The sequence below is a fragment of the Copadichromis virginalis genome, linkage group LG13, assembly GCF_057382275.1.
Source record: "Copadichromis virginalis isolate Kocher_CV1m ecotype Utaka linkage group LG13, C_Virginalis_male_GT1.1, whole genome shotgun sequence".
In the NCBI taxonomy this organism is placed as follows: domain Eukaryota; kingdom Metazoa; phylum Chordata; class Actinopteri; order Cichliformes; family Cichlidae; genus Copadichromis; species Copadichromis virginalis.
In genome coordinates, this window is record NC_140630.1 from 21,038,413 (window position 1) to 21,058,567 (window position 20,155).

General features: G+C 41.4%; 1 protein-coding gene across 2 annotated transcripts in view; it reads right to left on the reverse strand.

Annotated features, from left to right (window-relative positions):
• The window catches only part of slc35f3b (solute carrier family 35 member F3b), a 51,970-nt gene that overhangs the window by 14,993 nt on the left and 16,822 nt on the right, over window positions 1–20,155 (reverse strand). Inside the window, exon 1 of one of the 2 annotated variants that reach the window (XM_085477963.1) lies at window positions 8,115–8,396. The exons of the other annotated variant lie outside the window; for it this stretch is intronic. Coding sequence (XP_085334089.1) covers window positions 8,115–8,190 — 76 coding nt within the window. The 5' untranslated portion in view covers window positions 8,191–8,396. Of the gene's footprint in view, window positions 1–8,114; window positions 8,397–20,155 lie in introns of those variants that run through there. 2 annotated transcript variants of the gene reach the window in all.

Below are 20,155 nucleotides of genomic sequence, written 5' to 3' on the forward strand. Positions count from 1 at the left end.
TGCCCTTTCATATGACATATTACTCAATATGATTTCTTGAATTTTTTTAAAGGTCTACTTTGACCTTGAAAGTCAAAAACCACAGTCAAAGTCAAACGCTTAGCCAACTTATGTACTGACGTCCCCCAAGGCCTATAATATCGTTGTGATGTTCAAAGTCAATCAGTAAAAAATTGTGTGTAACATAAAGTTTTTACAGATTTTCACAAATCATTTTAGGCTGTCTTTTTGACCACGTAGCTAAACCCGCACCACCTAGAGCAAAACTACATGACCGCAACTCTGCAATCCGTTTAGTGAGAGTGCAACACAATAAACAGCACAACCTCATATCAGCTCTACTTCATAACAGCTGCATAATAGGCATCATGCATCTTCGGTCGCTTCCTACCTTCCAAAATGTTGAAAATGAGCGATCTCCCTAATGGTGTTTCCAGTGGTAATGATGTGCTGCGGGGAGCCTTTTGCCAATTCATCACTGCACTGTATGCTGTTGACTGGAATACTGAATGCACTTCAAAGGGCCTCGGTGAGGGAAGAATAAATTTAACTTGATTTGATTACGCTGTGGAAATGATTGTCTGACGGCATCAACAGGACACTCAGCTCTCAAAATATTGTCGCTGTGCCGTATCAGTTGTTGCTGTATACGCGGCACTGTCTGCAGTTCTGTGAATGTGATCTGTGTAATAATAAAAGAATAAAAAAAACCCAAAACAAATAAAACCACCTTGTCTAATATAACCTGCATATTTTACAAAAGAGCTGTGTAAGGGGTCATCCATCACACCCAATGAGGCAATTCACTGCTACTGGAAGAGCTGACTCTGACCTTTCCAGGTGGTCTCATCATACCGTAGATTAACTCCCCTGATGACTCTTATGCTAATGCCCCGGCTTCGCCGGGCTACCTATACTGGCTGCACGAGAGATTCACGTTCTGTTTATCTATCGCAAACGTCAAAAAGAGATGGAGTTAAGATGCGGCGCTGTTAGAGGAACCTGAACAATGTTCCCTGCTGCTGCTGCGAAAGCAACTGACGGATCTGACAGCACGGAGGCACAAAAAAAACTAAAGATGATTCGAGATCGTTGTCATTGTCACCGCAATGAAGTGATGAATCAGCAGTGGCCAAAAAAAGAAACAGGCACACATGGATGTTTATCAAAGTCTTGTGCACAGGGGTGAGAATTAAGTTTCTCTATTCTGAGCTCTGAGGCCTCTTTGTCTTTTTCTGAAGGTCATCTCTTTATTGGTGCTGCCCATTTTGTGTCCTTCCTGGGCCTCCATCCCGCATCCTGTGGCTCTGACCACATCTCTGGACCACAGTTTAATCTCCCAAATGTGATAATGGACCAAGCCAATCAGCCCCCAGGCAGACTCTGGGGCCTAGCTAAGCATTATCAGCTCTGGCACACTTAGTGAAGTGACAACATTAGTGATATTATACAGCCTGTACTCCAGGCTGTGGCAGTTACCACAATACTTAAATACAATAGTCTGTCTCTTACTAAATAAAAATGTGTCATGCAATAAAATACTAATTAAAGCCCCTGTAATTAAATGCAGAGCTGCAAGTATATCTTCCCAGACTAATGACTTAAAACGGAGCGCACTTCTTTTACACTTAGACTGATGGTGACTAATGATGCTCTATGAACCCTGAATGCCAGTAACGAACATATCGAGTGAACTCATCAGTGTGCTGGATCTGAGTCAATGGAGTGGCCCGGCAAAATCGAAGGGCCTCTCCACTAATGACATTTGAAGCTATTATGACCATAGATGAAATACTCAGACCGAGTCTTCTTAAAGTGTTAAATGATTCACCTTTTTAATTCATAATCTAATGTCAACCGTCAAGGTGAGTCTGTCACACTTAGCTGTCTGGAGCACAGGAACAGTGCATTTCTGACATTTTAATAATTAATCTCAGCCTTTGCGTGCACTGGATCGCAAATTAGTTTTAGTTTTAGATTACTGTGATAGAAAAATTAAACCCTGGATGAAAATGTCTACATTTATTCAACCCATTCTATGTCCAAATATACTTCATTGGATGCTAACGGACATCTGCAAAATTGCAGGAGACAAGAAGAAAGTGTTTCTAGGGGCAGCTTGTGATCTGCTCTGACAGCTGTGTATGGCTTCTTCTTGTTGCTTCCTCAGATACAGTCATCCCTACTGCTCGGTAGAATGAAAGCACGCTAGAATCATAGGATTTAATAAGCACAGGTAAACTAGTAGCCTATTAGCATCTATCTATTTATCTACAAGTGTATATTTGTTAAAATATGGCACAGTAAATCAATCTTTGTGCTGCAAGCTCATATATCTGCCTGAAGTACTTTAGTCCACTAAGCACCTCGTATGCCGGATACTGAACATACATCCCACTCCCAGTAGAGGCAAAGGACTCCAGTGGATGTTGAGATTAATCTTGTCACTATCGAGCCAGTTTTCCAGCTCCTCTCCCTCATAAGTCTGTGTTTCCCTGCTTCCCAGCCAGCCTTCCCACTTCTGCTATCCTCCCTCCCTCTGCAGTCTCTGCAGTGCAGATCTCTCCTGCTGATAGCTGCAAATCCCAAACGTGCCAGCAGAGCCCTGCCTGACTGCTCGCTCTCACACTTCACAGAACCCGGCCGTGACAGGCTGAGAAAGTCTCGATACGTCCCTGTCTTTGCTCCCTGAACGGGCCACCGCCCAAGCCTGGTTTGCCAGGGCGGCAGGGTGCAACAGTAGGGAGTGTTTACCCGGGACCTCAACAAGGGGAGACGTAGTGGTAGGAGAGTTTTGTCTGTTTGGCAACACCTCCGTGGGAGCAAGAGTGCTCTGCCTCAGCGATTCAAGAGGGTAAACAGATCAATCATACACACACACACACTTCAGAGAAACTCTTCTCCTTTTATTTACTGTCTTTGGTTTTGCTTGGTGATGAATACAAATTAAGTAGTTCAACTTACTCAAGCCAACATTACAGCATGAAGTCTTTGTGTAAAAACCTTAAGGAGTCAGATCGTCTTAATTTTGACACTTTTACTTTTTAGTGTCATTGTACAAGGCTGAGGGAAGAAAATCTCTCATTTTTAAATAAAGTTACCCGCATAGTAAGGTATGACTGAGGTGTCTTTAAGTAAGTTGAACTGAACCTTTCACATTTTTTGTGTAATGCTCTGAAAAATAATAATAAAAAACAAGCAAACAAATTCAAAATCACAGTTCTTCTTCTTTAAACTGGTTTATGGCTGTCACACAGCATCAATCACTCAATAAATACCTCAATAAAAATAAATCCTTCAGATCCATGTTGACTTATTTGGTTTGTCAGGTCTGACATAAGTCTGAGGCAGAGTGTTTTAGAAATACTGTTTTCTTTTTGCTTGGGAAAAAAAGGCGATTTATATATATATACATATATTTTAAAAAAAAATAAACCATTAACTGTACTTTTATAAAAAAGGATGGTAATTTAATCGCAGAGACAGCTAGAAAGACAAGCAGCACACAGACAGCAGTTACTGTCTTTGTGGCCTCAGAGTCTGACAGACAGTGTGAGTCTGTGATACTTGACTGTGACAACTTGGTCAGGCCAAGCTGTCAGTCAGCGTCCTTTCAACACACCAGAGCAGGCTCATCTGACAAGCCTGTCCCACTCAATAACACAAAAGAGAGACAGGCGGAAAACACACCCTGCTGCGTCAACCAGCTGATAGGTAGGACCACATGGGCTGAGGGGACTAAAGGCCCAGAAGGGCAGACAAGGGTGGGTCAGCTGTTACTGATCCTGCTCTCCTTCGTTCTCGGTTTCTCCTTCAACCTCAAAGGACAGCGCGGCGACTTCCTCACCGAGGAACAAACTTGTTGTTTGTGTCTGCCTTGACCTGCCCAGCTGGTTCAACAGATGCTCATGATACAGGTCAATGCTGCAGCCCCCTTCATGCCTTATTGGTTACACTGCGTGCATGCAAGCAGAGAGTGATTGTGCAGGTCTACGCACTGTGTTTTGCAGCAGAGTAATAGCAATCATATTTGGCATCGGGTACGCTAAAGGATAACCCTGTTCTGAAGCAGCCCTCCCTCGCTTGCAGTGCCTTATACCAGTGAATGCACTGTGATGTACCCGCAGTTTAACAGACTGGCAAGAGTCCCAGCACTTTCTGCGACAAATCAATATTTAAGAGATTGGCCACAGCATTCCTGTTAAGGTAATGGAAAGGCAACCACGGCAGGAGTGTCTGCCCAAACTGTGGTTTTACTCCCTTTATTGCACCCCAAGGCCACTGATGACACAGGGACTCTATCAAATTTCACAAACCTGAGTCACGACTGCACCTTTTTTTTTTAACACATCTTAACCCTTTTATTGTGTCACTGCTGTGAGACACTCGCAGTTTGGCAATTGAGTTTTTAATGGCATCAAAAAGTATGTTCAACAAACTAACTGCTTACTCACTTTCACAGATGAAACGCACGTTTGCACACTCGAGTATTCACATTTCTGTCTAAATGGCTCAAATAAATATAATTTTTTACATTTTTGTTGTTAAATTATTTGTCATAAACAGCGTGTTAACCCAACCACAGCTGTAGCGTCTAGTCTGCTGGGTGCATTGTGTATTTGGAGAAGACAGGCAGTCTTCCTTCTCACCGAAAAGCTTTTGGATCAGCTCACTCGATTTAGGATTACCGCTGAGGAGCTTCGTCTTTACACATATTTATAGCGGGCTTTGCTTAAACGCACTGCTTTTACTATATAAATTACAAATATAACATACAGAAAAGAAGTCGTGCAACAAACCTCCAATAACGTTCGGCTTCACTCACAGCCCTCTCTGCACACACGCATGCTGTACTTGATAAACCTAAGCAAAAGCTCGGCCTCTTAATAAAACAAAAGCCCTGTCACTGTGTATTCAATGCACACTTATCAAGGCCCAAAGACCCGTTTCACTGGCTTTTAAAATACATTTAGCACGAAGATCAAGATTTACTTTTGCTCCTCTGACAACCAACAATTTCAACTCCAATTACGCTCAAAGAATGAATGTGAAGAATTTAATAAGGCTGAGGAAGAAACTCTAAGACGAATCCCACTAATACTCCCAGTAAGCTTTTTACTGATGTATCTAATACATGCACAATATGTACATGCAATATGTTGACCTCTGTCTGGCACATGTAGCCTGATCTCCATACTGAGGGTGCTGCTGCACATTTACATACAAATAAGACACATGCAAATGAGTACAAGATTCAAGATTCTGTCCTTGAAGCAAACATGCGGTGTTCGCTTTCTGTAAAGCAATGATTGCAATTCAGATTTTTATGTTCTCTGTCTTGAATCGTCCAAATCATTTATGTTTTAAAGTTGGCCCGTATGAATATACTTGGATCAGATAGATGCACAGGCGCAAAAAAGCAGAGCAGGAAGGTCAAAATAAGAACTCCTAACATTGCCCAGCACTCAAGCGTCCAACTGCTTTAATCAAGTTAATCTAAAGGGTCTACTTCTCTATACAAAGGCTTTTAATTTGCTATCGTCTGAGTGGCACACATACAGAAACTCATGGTCAAAGTGCATGAAGCCTTTTGGGAAAGATTTAGTGTGCCCATAACGGCAGCTGGTGACCAGCTTCCCGGGGGGGCGTATGTGTGCTGAATCACTCTGAAAACGTGCCTGCACAGTTTCAGAGGATATAATTAAATTGCTGAGATTAAAGGGACGTTTATGAACTTCTTACCCCTGCTTATGAAGATAAAGGGACCGACATTCCCTAAAGACGCCATGGATAGAAATACGTTTAAAAGAGAAATCAATAATAATTATTGTCTATGAGAAGAAAACACAGAGGAAGCGGTAAATACTCCAAAGGAATGAATTAAAGCTGTAAGAGACAACATTGAACTGTATAACCAGAACCATGAGTCAACCAACAAAGAGGAGATCATAGGATGACTATGGAAATGCTTTGTGATGAAGAACAGATTGGTTACTATCCAGTAAATGTATCAATTCAAGCAATAAATGTAAGAAAAAATAGAATTTCATGTTCAAATCAGATACTGTACTTGTTGCTTCACGCTGTGTGGAAGTGTGCCTGTTCACTGGACACAAAAAAGAAGAGAAAAGACAGACCACTGACAATTCAAGACTGGGGGATAAAAAGTCTTTGACAGTTTGCTGCAGGTTGTTAGTGAGGAGAACAGAGTTTTCAGTGCTGGTGTTACATAAGCATGAGAGACTCTGAAAAGCTGCATGTTGATATGCTGTGGCCCCCTGTGATCCCCCCACTCCTCCACCACCACCACTCCTTCAAAGCAGCTGCTAAAAACGAGCAGCCGAGCGCTCACATCACAAACTTTACTGCTTTGACTCCCCTCAAAAATTTACAATACCGTTTCATCCCCAACACAAGACGCCTATATGCACGTTTTCTCTCCCCGCTGCCTCGTGTCACAGCAGAGTTTTTGTCAAGCCTGTATACACAAGCTTGTCAAATAACACCCCGCCATCCCAGCTATTCTGAAAATAAAACCCGTCGACCCTGAAATTTACACTAATGAGCTTAAAATCTTTGGTAATCCAGCAGCACGGATTATTCTGAAGTTACCCGGGGCGCCTTGTCTGAGTGTATGCAATGCAAACTAAACACCTCGGGCGTCGATTTCATCCATGTCCATTTAAAAACCTGCATAAAAATTGGCCACTCACCTTCCATCTGCTGGTTGAGTGATCGATTATGAATAATGAAGCATTTTCAGATGGTTTCACATTAATGCTCCAGACTATAGCAAACTCCCAAACAACAGGAGCAGAGACAGAGTTAAGTCTGAGTCAGCAACAACTCGAGCCCTGCATGACGGAAGCAGAGAGGTAAACAGTTTAACAAGTATTTATGTGACTGTTCTCTTAAATTTCTGTGTTTTATGTAACCTAATAGCTTTTTTTAGTGGCTTCACTGATGATCAGTCACCTTGAGCTTCAATACTGCACTGCACAAAAGTACAGCCGCCACCAAACCCGTCATGGTCACACAATGAGTTTGTCTATAAAAGCTCTGAGGTTCTAGTTTCATGTTGTGAGTTTGTCATAATGAGGCTCTATGAAACTCACCAAAATAATTGCAGTTATTTCTCTATTTGATCCAGCTGAAAGGTGAACATCTTTTCTGCAAAAACACAGATGTTCAGTAGTCTCGAGTAATAGATGGGGGAGGAGCATAACATCAGCTCTTTGCACAAGAATCAGGCAGAGGAGAACATCATAGGAGGGATACTGTACAGGCATCAAAGGGACTATCACACTATACTCTTTCAAGAAGGTGTTGAGAATGCTGCAGCACACACACACACACACAAGACACACACAAGAACTCCGAGAGGTGTTGTCTCTTAATGATGTCAGCAGGAAATGCCAGCGCTCCTGCAGATCAGAGGGATTTTCAGACGAGACAGGGGAGACCCAGTGAGACCCAACATCAAGCTATGAGGAAGACTGAAGGACACTACCACGGAGCGTTTAATGGGACCACCGATAACACGCTTGCTGCTGGGTTCATGTCCCGGCTGCCCTGGCATTATCCGCTGGCATTTTAAGCAGAGACTCCTGCAGCCTGTGATGATGGGTACACGGGGGAGAGTGCGAGGGGAATCCCTGCTGCAATAACAACTTAAGACCCTCCCCAAGGACCAGTAAATTTTTGGCACAGCCTTCGCGAGTCGCGCTCATTCCCAAAAATCAGTGCGTCAATAACGCAATCATTTAAACGCAACGGAACAAATTTGTCATCGTTGTCGTATAACGAGAGAAATAAAACAGCCTAACATCCAAGTGAAGCATCTGACATCACTCATGTAAAGAAAATGGATCTTGAGCCTTGATGTCAAAACCCACAAATATTGCATCATTGATTTGAAGTTGAGCGCTTGACTGATTCCCGTCGCTTCGTGTTGCTCACAGTGAGATTTTCTAAAGTTGATCCTTGTCTTAAAAAACAAAAACAAAAAACGATTCGTGAACAGAAATATTTGAGCTGAGCTCCGGTCTCTGTCAGAGGCACACCGGCAGCCCCCAGTTTGCGGGGGTACAGGCGGTCTCAACGGAACTCCCTACCTTCCACTTTGGTGAGGGTGAGCACCGGACTGTTGCAGGCGGACAGCGGGGCAACCCTTGCAGAGTGTTTCTTCATGATGATGAGCTCGGATGGGCAGAGCTCCGAACCGCTTCGACTACATCCCTGAGGCTGATTTGGTGCAGACACCAGACCTCTTGATGGGACCCTTGATGTTTCTAGAGCCGGTGTCCTGCTGTCTGTCCCCTCACATCCATCCAACCTCCTGTTTTTAATTTTTCTCTCTCTCCCTCTTCCCTCTCTCCCTCTCTCTCTCTACCTCTGTCGGATCCCCCCACCCCCTTCCTCCACTTCCCTCCCCAGATCTGCTGTATCCTGGTCGGTCTCTCCTTCACGTACAGTTTGGAGATTGCTGCAATTCGCCAACGTCACGCAGTAATCAGCTTCATAACCACGTCCCACCGCCCATCCACCCACCACCCTTCGTCGTGAAACTCTGCTTTCCTCCCACACTCCCAGCAGCCGCGATCCCTCCGGGACAAAGCAAAGTCTGCATGGGAGTGAGTAGACGCAGTCGCTGACCCGGAGATGTGCGTTAAAACTCTGGGCTATAAATGGCCTGTGAGACAGATATGATGGGACCAGTACAGTTTAAGTGGGAGGCTGGTGTGGGTGTATTTAGTCTATAAAAACTGCAATTATAGCTCATGATTATAATTAAATAATATGATGTCTTTTCCCCTCTTGATGAAGTAAAATCCTCACAATGAAAGCTTAATGAAGCTTCCAGTATCTCTGTAATACAGCTTGCTGATGGGCTTTTAACACGGTGGTTTTACAAGCTCATGATTTTTATTTGTGATTTAGTTGTGAATTGCCTTTAAGGTTATGTAATCTCAAAATTGCACAGGGAATTGCATGTTTTTGCATTTACTGCAAACTTCTTAGGAGGAATGCACCCACCCAGTCTTTTCTTTTCTAGTTTCCCATCTCCCAACCATTCAGATACTGATGAGCTTATTGTGGATTGGTGTTGTCAGGGCTAATAATTAATAAGTTGCACTGATACCAAGCTGACATATCAGCGTCTACCTAAGAAAACTAAGAACACTGTGATACCTACGTATATGCACATGGTCTGCACCTGTTATTACATAGCCATGAATAAATTGCATATTATATTGTAGCATATCATTACCATATTAGCAGATAGGTGTACAAATAAACTGAGTGGCCTAAGTTGTTCTCCCAATACTTCTTCTCTGTGCTTGTCACATCTATGATTTGATAAAGATGTCACCGTTTGCATTCTTCTGATAACAGAAATGAGCCGAGGATATCTGGATTCTTCTTCAGGTGAACGAACGAGAGGCGCTGAAACCATTTCCAGTTCCTTGGACTCTTGTCTTTTTGATCTATCAACGACAAAACTTGGCTCTAAAGCCTGGAGTGACAATTCAGACTTGTGTGTGTTTCATAACTCTCTTAAACTGAAAGCTGTCCTTAAACTGCTGCTGTTGCAGCAGCTGGTCAGCTGAAATTGTGCCCCGGTGTATCTGTGTCATGTCATTCCATGTTTTGCTTGTGTTTTATTCCTGAGCAACCATTGGTGGATACGTCAGAGAAGAGCTGTCAGCGGTTCAAATTATCCAGCTCCATACTTATCAGAGAGTGCCTCTGATCCCTGTCACTATCAGAGTTAATGTCTTTGTAGACATACAAGTGTGTGTCTGCAGAGGCTCTTCATATGTAAGTGTGATCCAGCTAAAGGAAACTGTGCTGAATAATTCACTTTTTAGATCCACAGTCAAGCAACAATCCCTTGACCGTGGCTAACTAGGACAGGGAGCTCTAAAAACACTCTGCCCAGACGCATTCTGGCATCCCTCAGCAACCACTGGAAATGCTGCACTGGCTCTACTGGATCCTTTACTATTTTCCACTGCTACACATACCTCCTGTGTTTGGGTTTGAAAAAGGGAAATGTCAGGGAGAGCGGATGAGGGCCAATGGATGAAGTGCAAGAGCTCACTGTGAATGAACTAAAAGAGCAGAACAGGATGCTTGATGGATAAACATTATAAACATGTCACCTGTGAATTATTGTGTGTCACAGTAAAAATTTCCACAGCGTGTATGTGTGTGTATGTGTGTTTGTAGTGTGTGTGTTTAAGGCTCTGCAGCTGCCAGATGTCTTTGTGAGCTGATGTTTTCAGCTCTTGGTGCCTTTGTGTGTTAAAGACATGACGATTCAGAGACTGTATACATGTTATTACCAATAGGAAAGACAGGGAGGTGGAAACAGGTGGAGTGGGTGAGATCATTAACAGATCCCAGTCAGTGACTCACAGACTTTTATCTGCAAACACGGAGGAGGATCAAACCAGTCCATGCTCTGAGACACCACATGACAACTCCCTCTCTCTAACAAACAATCTACAGCAATCAGTGTGCATGAGCTGTAACGGCACATAAAAAGCCAAATCCTTTGAGGTCCTGTCCCTGCACCAACTCAGCCGTATGAATCCTCCTTTTTATCCCTAAAAGAAGCAGATCCGCAAAGAGAGGCGATTATTCTTCCATGTACACAGGAATGTTCTAGTGTGCTCCAAAGAGCGGCTTGTACTTTTCTTCCTTTTGTTTATTCATGCTGAATAATGGGGGAAGCTACAGTAGCCATTTTCCAGCTCAAACAACACAGTTTAGCAGCACTGTGTGTTGAAAGATCAGGGAAATATTTGATCTAAAACAACATTAACACATACAGTAGTGTGCAGAAATCTTGAGCCTGCACTCATTTTTGTATATTTTGCTAAGAAATTGGGAAATACATGTAGCAAATTATTGAAACATAGTAGACAGTCACTGTTGTACCTCTCTGCTGAACTCCTCCATACTTATTGACAATCATTTAAAATTTGGATATATCACAGATTTTACATCTAGCTCTTGCGTAATTTGGCATAACTCAGAATTTTCTCCCTCTTCTCTCACATCCTGTGTCAGGTATTCACGGGACTTTTTCCTGTTTCTTTTTTTCTTTGTTACTTTCAGATACTGCTCACTTAGGCCTGCCACTCCTTTTTTTATCTTTCAGTTATCTGATGATTTTTTATGTTTTTGAAGGTCACACAGTGCACCATGCGAAGATATGCCAATTTTTAACTATTAGCTCTTCGGGAATCAATTGTTGGTGCAAAAATACTATTTTATGCCAGTTAAACTGTGCTATCTTTTAGCATTTTCTGTAGATTCAACTAAAGACATTGGAACAAACTGAGTGTTTTTGCAACAGGCTGCTTGTAACAAAGTGACTAATCAAAATTGGTTCTTTATTAAATTCCCTGTTATATATATGCACAACACCAGATCTTCCCTTGAGTTATGTTCCTTTTCATCCATCCTGCAGTCAATTTAGAATCAGCTATTAAACTAAGTTCATGGATTTCTTTGGACTGTGGGGTGAAGCTGGAGTATTTGGAAAGAACCCACACAGACACAGGGAGAAGATGCAAACGCATGAGTTTCTTCCTGTGAGGCAACAGTGCTAACCACCAAGCTACTGTGTGCCCTCTGAAAATAGTCAGGTACAGGAGCCAGGACGGAATATGAGTGAAAAAAACAGCATGTCCAAAGAAAAACTTCCAAATGCTTCTAGAAAGTCTGGGGGGTTATCACTTTATAAAATTACACAAAAAAAAGTCACCATTTGGAAGAAAAATATAAAGAAATGAGATACTCCATTCCCCCAAAAATGTGGTGGCCTTGGGGAAAACATCTACAGCTATGCAAGGAAGACACAGAAATCCAGCTAGAAGTTTTCTTTGTAGCCAGCAAAAATCATAACAGGAAAGTAGTTTGAAGCAGAATCTCTGGGGAACAAACTGACCTACCTTCATAACCAAAGGGCAGTTTTTGCTTTGGATTAAGATGAAACAAGAAGCAAATCTTTTGATTAACTCCCTACTTGATATAACATGTATTCACTCCTTTTACAGTTTCCAGACTGTGTAAACTTGGAGATGGATGGGAAGGAGTAAAATGAGGTGGTGTGGAAATCTATTTCACTGATAATGCATTCAAGTATTACAGCTGCAAGTTGGACTTGATATTGGAAGATGATTGACTCGGACTGCTAAAAGGTGTCCAAGAGTAAAAGTTTCAATGATTTCTTGTCTGACCTAAATAAAGTAACAGTGGCAGTACGAGTAAAAGTGCCCAGATTAATTTGTGCACAGCTGTTTTTTTTCTTACAGACAGTCCAAGCTGTTGTAGTGCATCTTTGCCAGACACTGCCAGATTTGTTAACGGCATTTCCTTATCCAATGACACTGCAAATCCTGATTCAAAACAAATCAATTCCTTGTCTTCACATCACGAAAGCCTCAGTTTGCTGAAATAAGGGAATATTGGAGGCGCCCAGTCACCTCCTAAAGGACGTGATGCAGTTCATTATGTAATTTTATTAAACACATGACCCAGGAGCCAGAACTAGCCTGTCAATTTATTTTGGTCAGTTTTACAATCTTCCTACTGACAAAGAGCCACAGCCTGGTACACTACAGTAAAGTAAAAAAGTAACAGATAAACCATCAAGTAACAGAAACCATTTTCTTACCATTCACCATGGGAAATGTCATTTTTTTTGTGACCTTAGTAGCTCAAAATAAAAATGAAAAAGGACATTTCCTGTGAATTAACAGAAAACTTTTTTCATTACAGGACAAAGTACTGAAAATAAAAACTGAATGAGCTGCCAGTATTGTAATTTTGCACTTTTATTTCTTGACATTTAAGCCAAAAGAGCTGCGCTGACATGTTTCTTTGTTTTAGTACAGCAGCATTTCCTAATAATGTAGAAAAGCTGAGACGTGCTTTTGAAATTGCACTTGTTTTCCTAAATATATATCAAGGATTAGTCATGTTGTTAAATGTCTTTACAACAAAAGTAAAGGAAAAAGGTGGAAAATGTTGCAAGTTAAACTTGCTGTGTTTGATGCCGTCACAGGGATGGTTCATGATTCAGCAGTAAACTGGATAATTTCCAGAGGTTCACTTTTTTGCAAACTTTTTCCACTTCATTAAAATGATCGAGCACAATCACAGTACACCCAAAGATAATGGGGTATAGACACACACATACAAAACAAACAAAAATAGGACAATTAAATTTAATGTTGCCATAAATATTAATGACTCATTATTATTGATGTAAAGTACTGGCTGTGTTTTCGTTCTTTGTTTCCTTTTTTAAAAAAATCTTCCCATTTCTGTCTCCCAGGGGACTTCTGACTCCTGATTATCAGAGAAGAATACGGGGCAAAGCAGCAAACATAGAGGCTGGGACTTCATTACAAACCTGAAAGAGCATGTCTTGCTATGCAATAATACCTCCCAGGGTGTGGAAACAGAAGATGAGGTTGTGGCATAGAGTCCTAAATAACAGCTTGTTCCCAGCACCGGAAAGGTCAAGTCAAATTAACTTTCCCTCTTCTGAGGTCCTTTACATCTTCAGAGAAAGACACAGCTCATCTCTAAAGGCAAGTGGCTGTCGAGGTACCGCAAACAGTGGCAATTCACAGGATTAATGGCCTTAGTGGGGTCCTCTGAGAATTAGAAAACCACTGCCAAAACCACTTTCCCTGTTTTTGTGACACTGCAGAGCTACTTGGCAGCACAGGCTCGCGCTGGTCTTTCACATAATCTCAGATACACCCTTGGGACTATAAATCTCTGCTGCCATAGTGTAACTGATAACACAGCTGCAGGGACATTTTTGTTAAAATACAGACTGAAAGTCATTGAAAATGTGTGTTTACACAACACATAAATTCAAAATGATTTTTAATGGATTTTGCAAATCCCTTGTTGCCTCGGTGCATTGCAGTCTTATTGCTTTTCTTTCTCTATGCAGGACAAAAGCGCCATAAATATTTCATGATAGAATAAACAATAATATTCTGATCCAGCGCTTCCACATAATTAAGCATCTGTGGTGTTGCCATCCACAGTGTCTGGCACTCCCCACAGTAGCAATGTGTGTGCAGTCTGAGAGTATGCAAACACAACATCTTTCTTCAGTGGACTTGTTCAGTTTTTGGCTGGCAGGATGATTTGTTTTACTGAAGTTATGGAAAAATAATCATAGAGTTTGATAAAAATGGATAGAACTAATAACCCATATTCTCACATGTGACCTTGATTATCCTATTATCCTGATAGCAGGTTAGTTCTTTATCTATTTATGATTACATCAAAGCTGCCAAATTACATAAAAATTCAAATATATTTACTTTATTCATTTAATTTCTCAGCAGCTTATTAGTGCCCAATAACATTTGCAAACCAAAATTAACAGTCTGACTAGCACTTTGCAAAGGTTGTAAACAGGTGAAAGAGATTATGACCTCCAACCACTCAAAACACTGTCGGAAGACAGAGAGCCAGACGGGGAGGCACTTTAAAATGTGGGACTACCTCTTAATTACAACCACAGCTAATAAAGTCCGTCCGCATCTCTTAAATGCCGTCAAGTTGTACCACCCAGTGATAGCACTTGTAATCACACTCTGTCCCGGTGGCCCACGCTTAATCAGGAAGAGTGAGTCTCCTTTAAATTTACATCCCACCAGAGGAATCAGCTCCTGCCAGCACATTTCTCCTTCCTAATTAAGGATGTTTCAAGTCCACCACATGTTAAGTGTAAAAGTCTTATTTGTGGTGCAGCTGTGCACGAACACCAAAAGGTTTTATAATCCTGTAAACAGCCCAGCACACTGGGCAGTGGTGAAACACGAAGGATTTGGGCCACTACTACATGTTTATGCCAGTTAGGAAAATTGAAACTGATGCTAAGGCAGGTATGTTGAAGGTTACTTGTAAATGTAACTTGACTCTTATCCTTATTAATACATAATTGGTCTTGCCTTGTCTTAAAGACCTCATAGTACTATTTCATTTCAGTAGAGCACTCCACTCTCAGACTGCGGGCTTACTTGTGGTTCCTACAGTCTTTAACAGTGAAATGGAGGCAGAGCCTTCAGCTTCAGGCCCCTCGTCTGTGGAAACACCTCCTCCTTTGGATTCAGGAGACAGACATCATCTCTAAAGTTTGGGATTAAAACTTTCCTTTTTGTTAAAGCTTAGGGCTGGGTCAGGTGTCCCTGAATCCTCCCTTAGTTATGCTGAAATAGGTCTAGACTGCTGAGGGCACTGAGCCATTGACCCTCCATGCCTTTTTCACTACTTTGCATTTAAGCATTAGTTATTGCTCATGTCTGGCTCTCCTCCACACACTGTCTCCCTCGCCTCATGCCCAACCAGTCAAAGGAAATGGCCCCTCCCTGAGCCTGGTTCTGCTGGAGGTTTCTTCCTTTCAAAATGGAGTTTTTCCTTCCCACTGTTGCCAAGTGATTGCTAATAGGGGGTCATGTTATTTTTGGGGGTTTTCTCTCATAATTTTGTAGATTCTTTATCTTACGATATAAAGCCTTCAGGCAACTGCTGGTGTGATTTGACATTATTAAAAACAAAATTTAATTGAACTGAACTGAACTGAATTTATATTGTTTCACCTACATAACGACCCATCTGTTATTTACACATATAATAAATGTGACAGACAGTGACAGAAATAAAACAAGCATTCATCTTTTTATGGCAAACATCAGTGAAATCAAGAACAGGATATAAGAGATGCAGTAGGCATCGTAATGTTGGTTCAGCTTCAATTTCTGCTTCAGGTGTGTAGCCACTAAGCAGGATGTAAAGAAGGCATTTTTGAGGGTTGAGCTTAATATTATTAATGAGATCACTGTTATTATTCTCATTTACAGAAATATTGTGCACCTGTTTTAATGGCTTTCAGCATCCGGTTCTATCGTCCTAGTCTCTAACTGCCATCTTCATCACATTTCTTAACAAAGCTACTGATGAAAAGAGCAGGTTCGGTTTGAGGTTACCTCACCACTGCGCGAGCTCTGGTTTCATCATTTGCATGATTGTATTTGCTTCCTCTGCTCGAGGAAGTTATTTAACCATGACACACTACATGAGCAGAGACTTTAATCCTTGTACCACGCTTACCGGTTAGAGTGAGAAGTTTCCCTTAGGAGATGGTTTATGTCTGCTGAGAAAGATATTTTACCTCCACTAAATGGCACTGGCTCCCTCTGTTGTCAGGTTACAGTATGATTAATTCCTCTCTAAGCCTTACTGGGTAGCTTAGCTGGGGAAAAAGTAAACTTTGGGACATGTTAAACTGATTTTCAGTTTAAACCCGTCCGGTGTTTAATTGGGGGAAAAAAAGAGAAAAAACAGAAAAAAAAATTTTTTTAATGCATTTTCCGAGCTGTCACCAGCTATTTTTGCCGAAGCTGCTCTTCTTTTGACTGCACTTATCCCGCAGTGCTTGAAATTATTCAGATTGCTCTAAATTGCTGTAATTACGGGGCAGCATTTCCAAAAGCATCTCGTTGCCACTTGCATTCATATCAGGCTGTTACCCAAACCAGAAACGTGTGGGCATGAAATTCTAAAACATTATTATACATGAGCCTTTATTAAGCATAAAACTGTTAAAAAATTGAATATTATATCAAGGCGATGAGCTCTTACGCCAAAGCTAAGTCTCTAAATGCATGCACCAAATAGCATATTTTGTATATAATGCTGCCATGTAGTATTTTTAAATTCCCGTTTTAATGTATAAATAATAAATGAACTGAAAATATTGAGACTAGCCTGCTGATAACAGTTGTTTAGACGCTCAGTAACATCCTCACGTTGCAAAGTGCTCCTCGCGCCTGCAGGGGGCACTGTGACCACGTCTACTCGCTGATACATAAATGACACTTGCTCAAACTGTGGATGAAAAATGACCAAGAAATCCAAATACAGCCCAGCAGTGGAGAAGAAAAAAAAGTGGAATAGCAGTAATGAAAGGTGATGAACTGACCCACATACACAAGAAACAGCAGACAGAGACACACACACATATAACCTGTACACTTCACTTGTGTAAGAACCAATAAACACCTTTAGCACATGGTGAAGAAAAGACAAGATCCTAAATTAATACACACACGCACACACAGGTAAAAATAGTAACAAAAGCCATGTCAGCTCTTTGTACTCACTTTCTTGTCCTTTCTGGGGACACGGTTAAAGCTCTGTCATGCTGTGAGGGAATCACTCCAATTTTGTATTTGAGGGTTTGTGTTTCTTTCTCTTTTCCACCAGACATTGAGGTGAGGTGACATAAGGGCTACAGAGACTCCAGATCGACACAATAAAACAGAGGCAGATGAATTTTAATGAGTTTCTATAAATGGAAAACAGTTATATACATATAATAAACGATAACCTTACAGCTTTCAGTACCAAAAAAGAACATAACGTTAGATTTTACTCTATTGGCAGCCAAATGTGGTATTAGCAAAATGAATTTAAAAGGTCAAACAGCTTAATTGAAACAGCTTGACACAGTAGATGTTAATCAAATGTTGCACATATGGTTGCAGCACAGTCTGGCACAGAGAAAAAAGCAATATCACACTGCAGCTCCAGAGACAATTCATGTTTGTATTCACCTTTTCATGGGTTTGCTTATTAAAAAAAATAGAATCGCTATCATATCCCTAACTCAAAAACTGCATAACAGGGTAATAAAGAAATAACAAGTACATTATGGATATATAAGATATAACTGTCACACCCTGGATATGTGAGGAATCTTCATGTATCAGCAGCTTTCATGCACAGGCACACTGAAAGTTATTTTACACCAAGTTGCAGTTGAATAAAAGATTCATTATAACATGAATAGAGTTTGGCAAGTCGAATTTCAAAATAAGTCTTCGCTGACTGTCTTTTATCCCCAGAACTTTTGATATAGTTTTATTGATCCCTCAAGCATAAAGCATAAGCATTTTACCCTCTCTCTCTAATTTGACATGCAGCACTGAAAAACTGGGAAACCACAGTCGATTCAAAGGGTTGCAGAAGGCGTGAGGAGTTATTTATGTCTCCTCGACACGTATAGGCAGGTGATCAAACCCCAAACATGCAAATTAGAAAACACCCTGGCTCGCTGCCAGTCATATCCTGCACATCGGCTTTAAATGACACTGACAATCACTGACAATCAGCTATCCCTTTTGGGCAGGGATAGCTCAGTAGGTAAAGTGGTCGCCCCATGATCGGAAGGTCGGCGGTTCGAATCCACTTAACGGCTACCCTGAGGTACCCCTGAGCAAGGTACCGTCCCTACACACTGCTCCCCGGGCGCCTGCTTAGTGGGCTGCCCACTGCTTCACTGAGTGAATGGGTCAAATGCAGAGAAAAACAAGTAATTTCCCCATGGGGATCAATAAAGTATCCATTATTATTATTATTATTATTATTATTAAGCCTAGGATCCTGCATATGAAATGGAGAACCTGTTGAAAACTTTCACTCGGTGCTCCGACAGAAACAGCCTTTAACATGAGACCTTAGATGAGGGATTCAACTAATCTTCATCTTTGTTCCAAATGGCGCGATGGAGACTCCCGACAGCTGTGCGCGCATTCTCGGCACAAAATGAGAATAATAGTGAAACAATACACCTGAGACTCTACACCTCAATTACACCCAGATTTGGTGATTTTCTTGAACGTAATTGAGCCTGACAGACTCACAAAAACTGGGCATAGGGCTCTATCGTCTGTGGTTAATAATGCAAAGACGGGGAACAGGCTCAAACAACAGAAAGCAGCAGTTAAAAACAGTCAGTTGCAGCAGCGACAATATAATAGCCTTTCCCAGGGAGGGAAAAGTGTTTTCTTGTTAGAGACCAAACGGAAAAAAGAGATTTATTATTTAGCTTCTGATCTGTTAGTCTTTGTCTTTGAAGTGTTGATTAGTTGCCGGGTCCAGCTAGATCGCTTTCACCACTGATCAAACTGGTTTTCTGAACACTAGTAAAACCTATCATCCCATCCACTACAGCAGAAGGTGTTTGGAGAGCCTTCAAAAGACCAGCAGGTGTGCGTGCTGTCATCAGTGTAATATTCACACTCTTTTTCTCCTCCAGCTCCCCTTTTTCACTCCAACCTCAAACACCGAGAACAGCCAGTCAGTGAGTGAGCAGTCAGTGCTGGACAAAAATAGAGCTTGATGCCTTTGTGTTCCCATAGCTGTAAAATGCACAGCTTTGTGTGCGTGTTATAGCATTTATGGAGGAGCTGCTTTCTTCATCAGCTGCTGATGGAGTTTCCTAAATGAGGCAATTCATCCTTCAATTGAAAGTAGATCTTATTACAGGGTAGTCTCCTCATTATAAGCGTAGCATAAGAAAGATATGCGAAAAATATCATGTTTCATTCTTTGCAGTAATTACCCTGGATTCAAGGGTGGAAAGGAAAGAGAGGTGCGCTGCATTTCAGGGCTTATCTGATTTTCAGACCATTTACGCCATTTAGCCAGGATATATAATGATCATATTCAAGCTGGGGAAATGTAAAACTCTTATTTAAAAATAGCAGACAACTCAGTAAACTCAATAGCCTGTCATAAACACTATGCTCCTCACTAATTCAATGCACAAATCATTAAACTGATATAATCTAAAGTTCTCTAAGAAAATGGGAAATAGGTGCAGCATTTTGCTGGAACCTATATGGAAATACAGAATATAAATAAGGCAAAAACACTGAATCTCTTAGCCAAGCTTTCTTGTAGTTTCTTTGAGTAGTCTTCAGGAATAGTTCTCCGGGCTGCTTGAAGGACATTCAAAGCTCTTCTTCGGATGTTGTCTGCCTTTTCTTCCTTTCTCTGTCAAAATGATGGCACACTGATTTAATACTGTTGCACTCCAGGCTCTGGGGAGGCCAGTCCATCACTAATATTGCTACACTGTGGGGGTTTTCCCCCCAGGTATGTTTTTACTGCATTGGCAGTATGTTAGGGATCATTGCCATGCTGAAAATTTAAGCTGTTGCCCATTAAATGCTTTCGAGGTGGTGTTCCATTTAGTGTTGTGGAAAAATCTACCATACATACTAACAAATATTTGAGCCAGAAATTTCATATTGGTATTCAT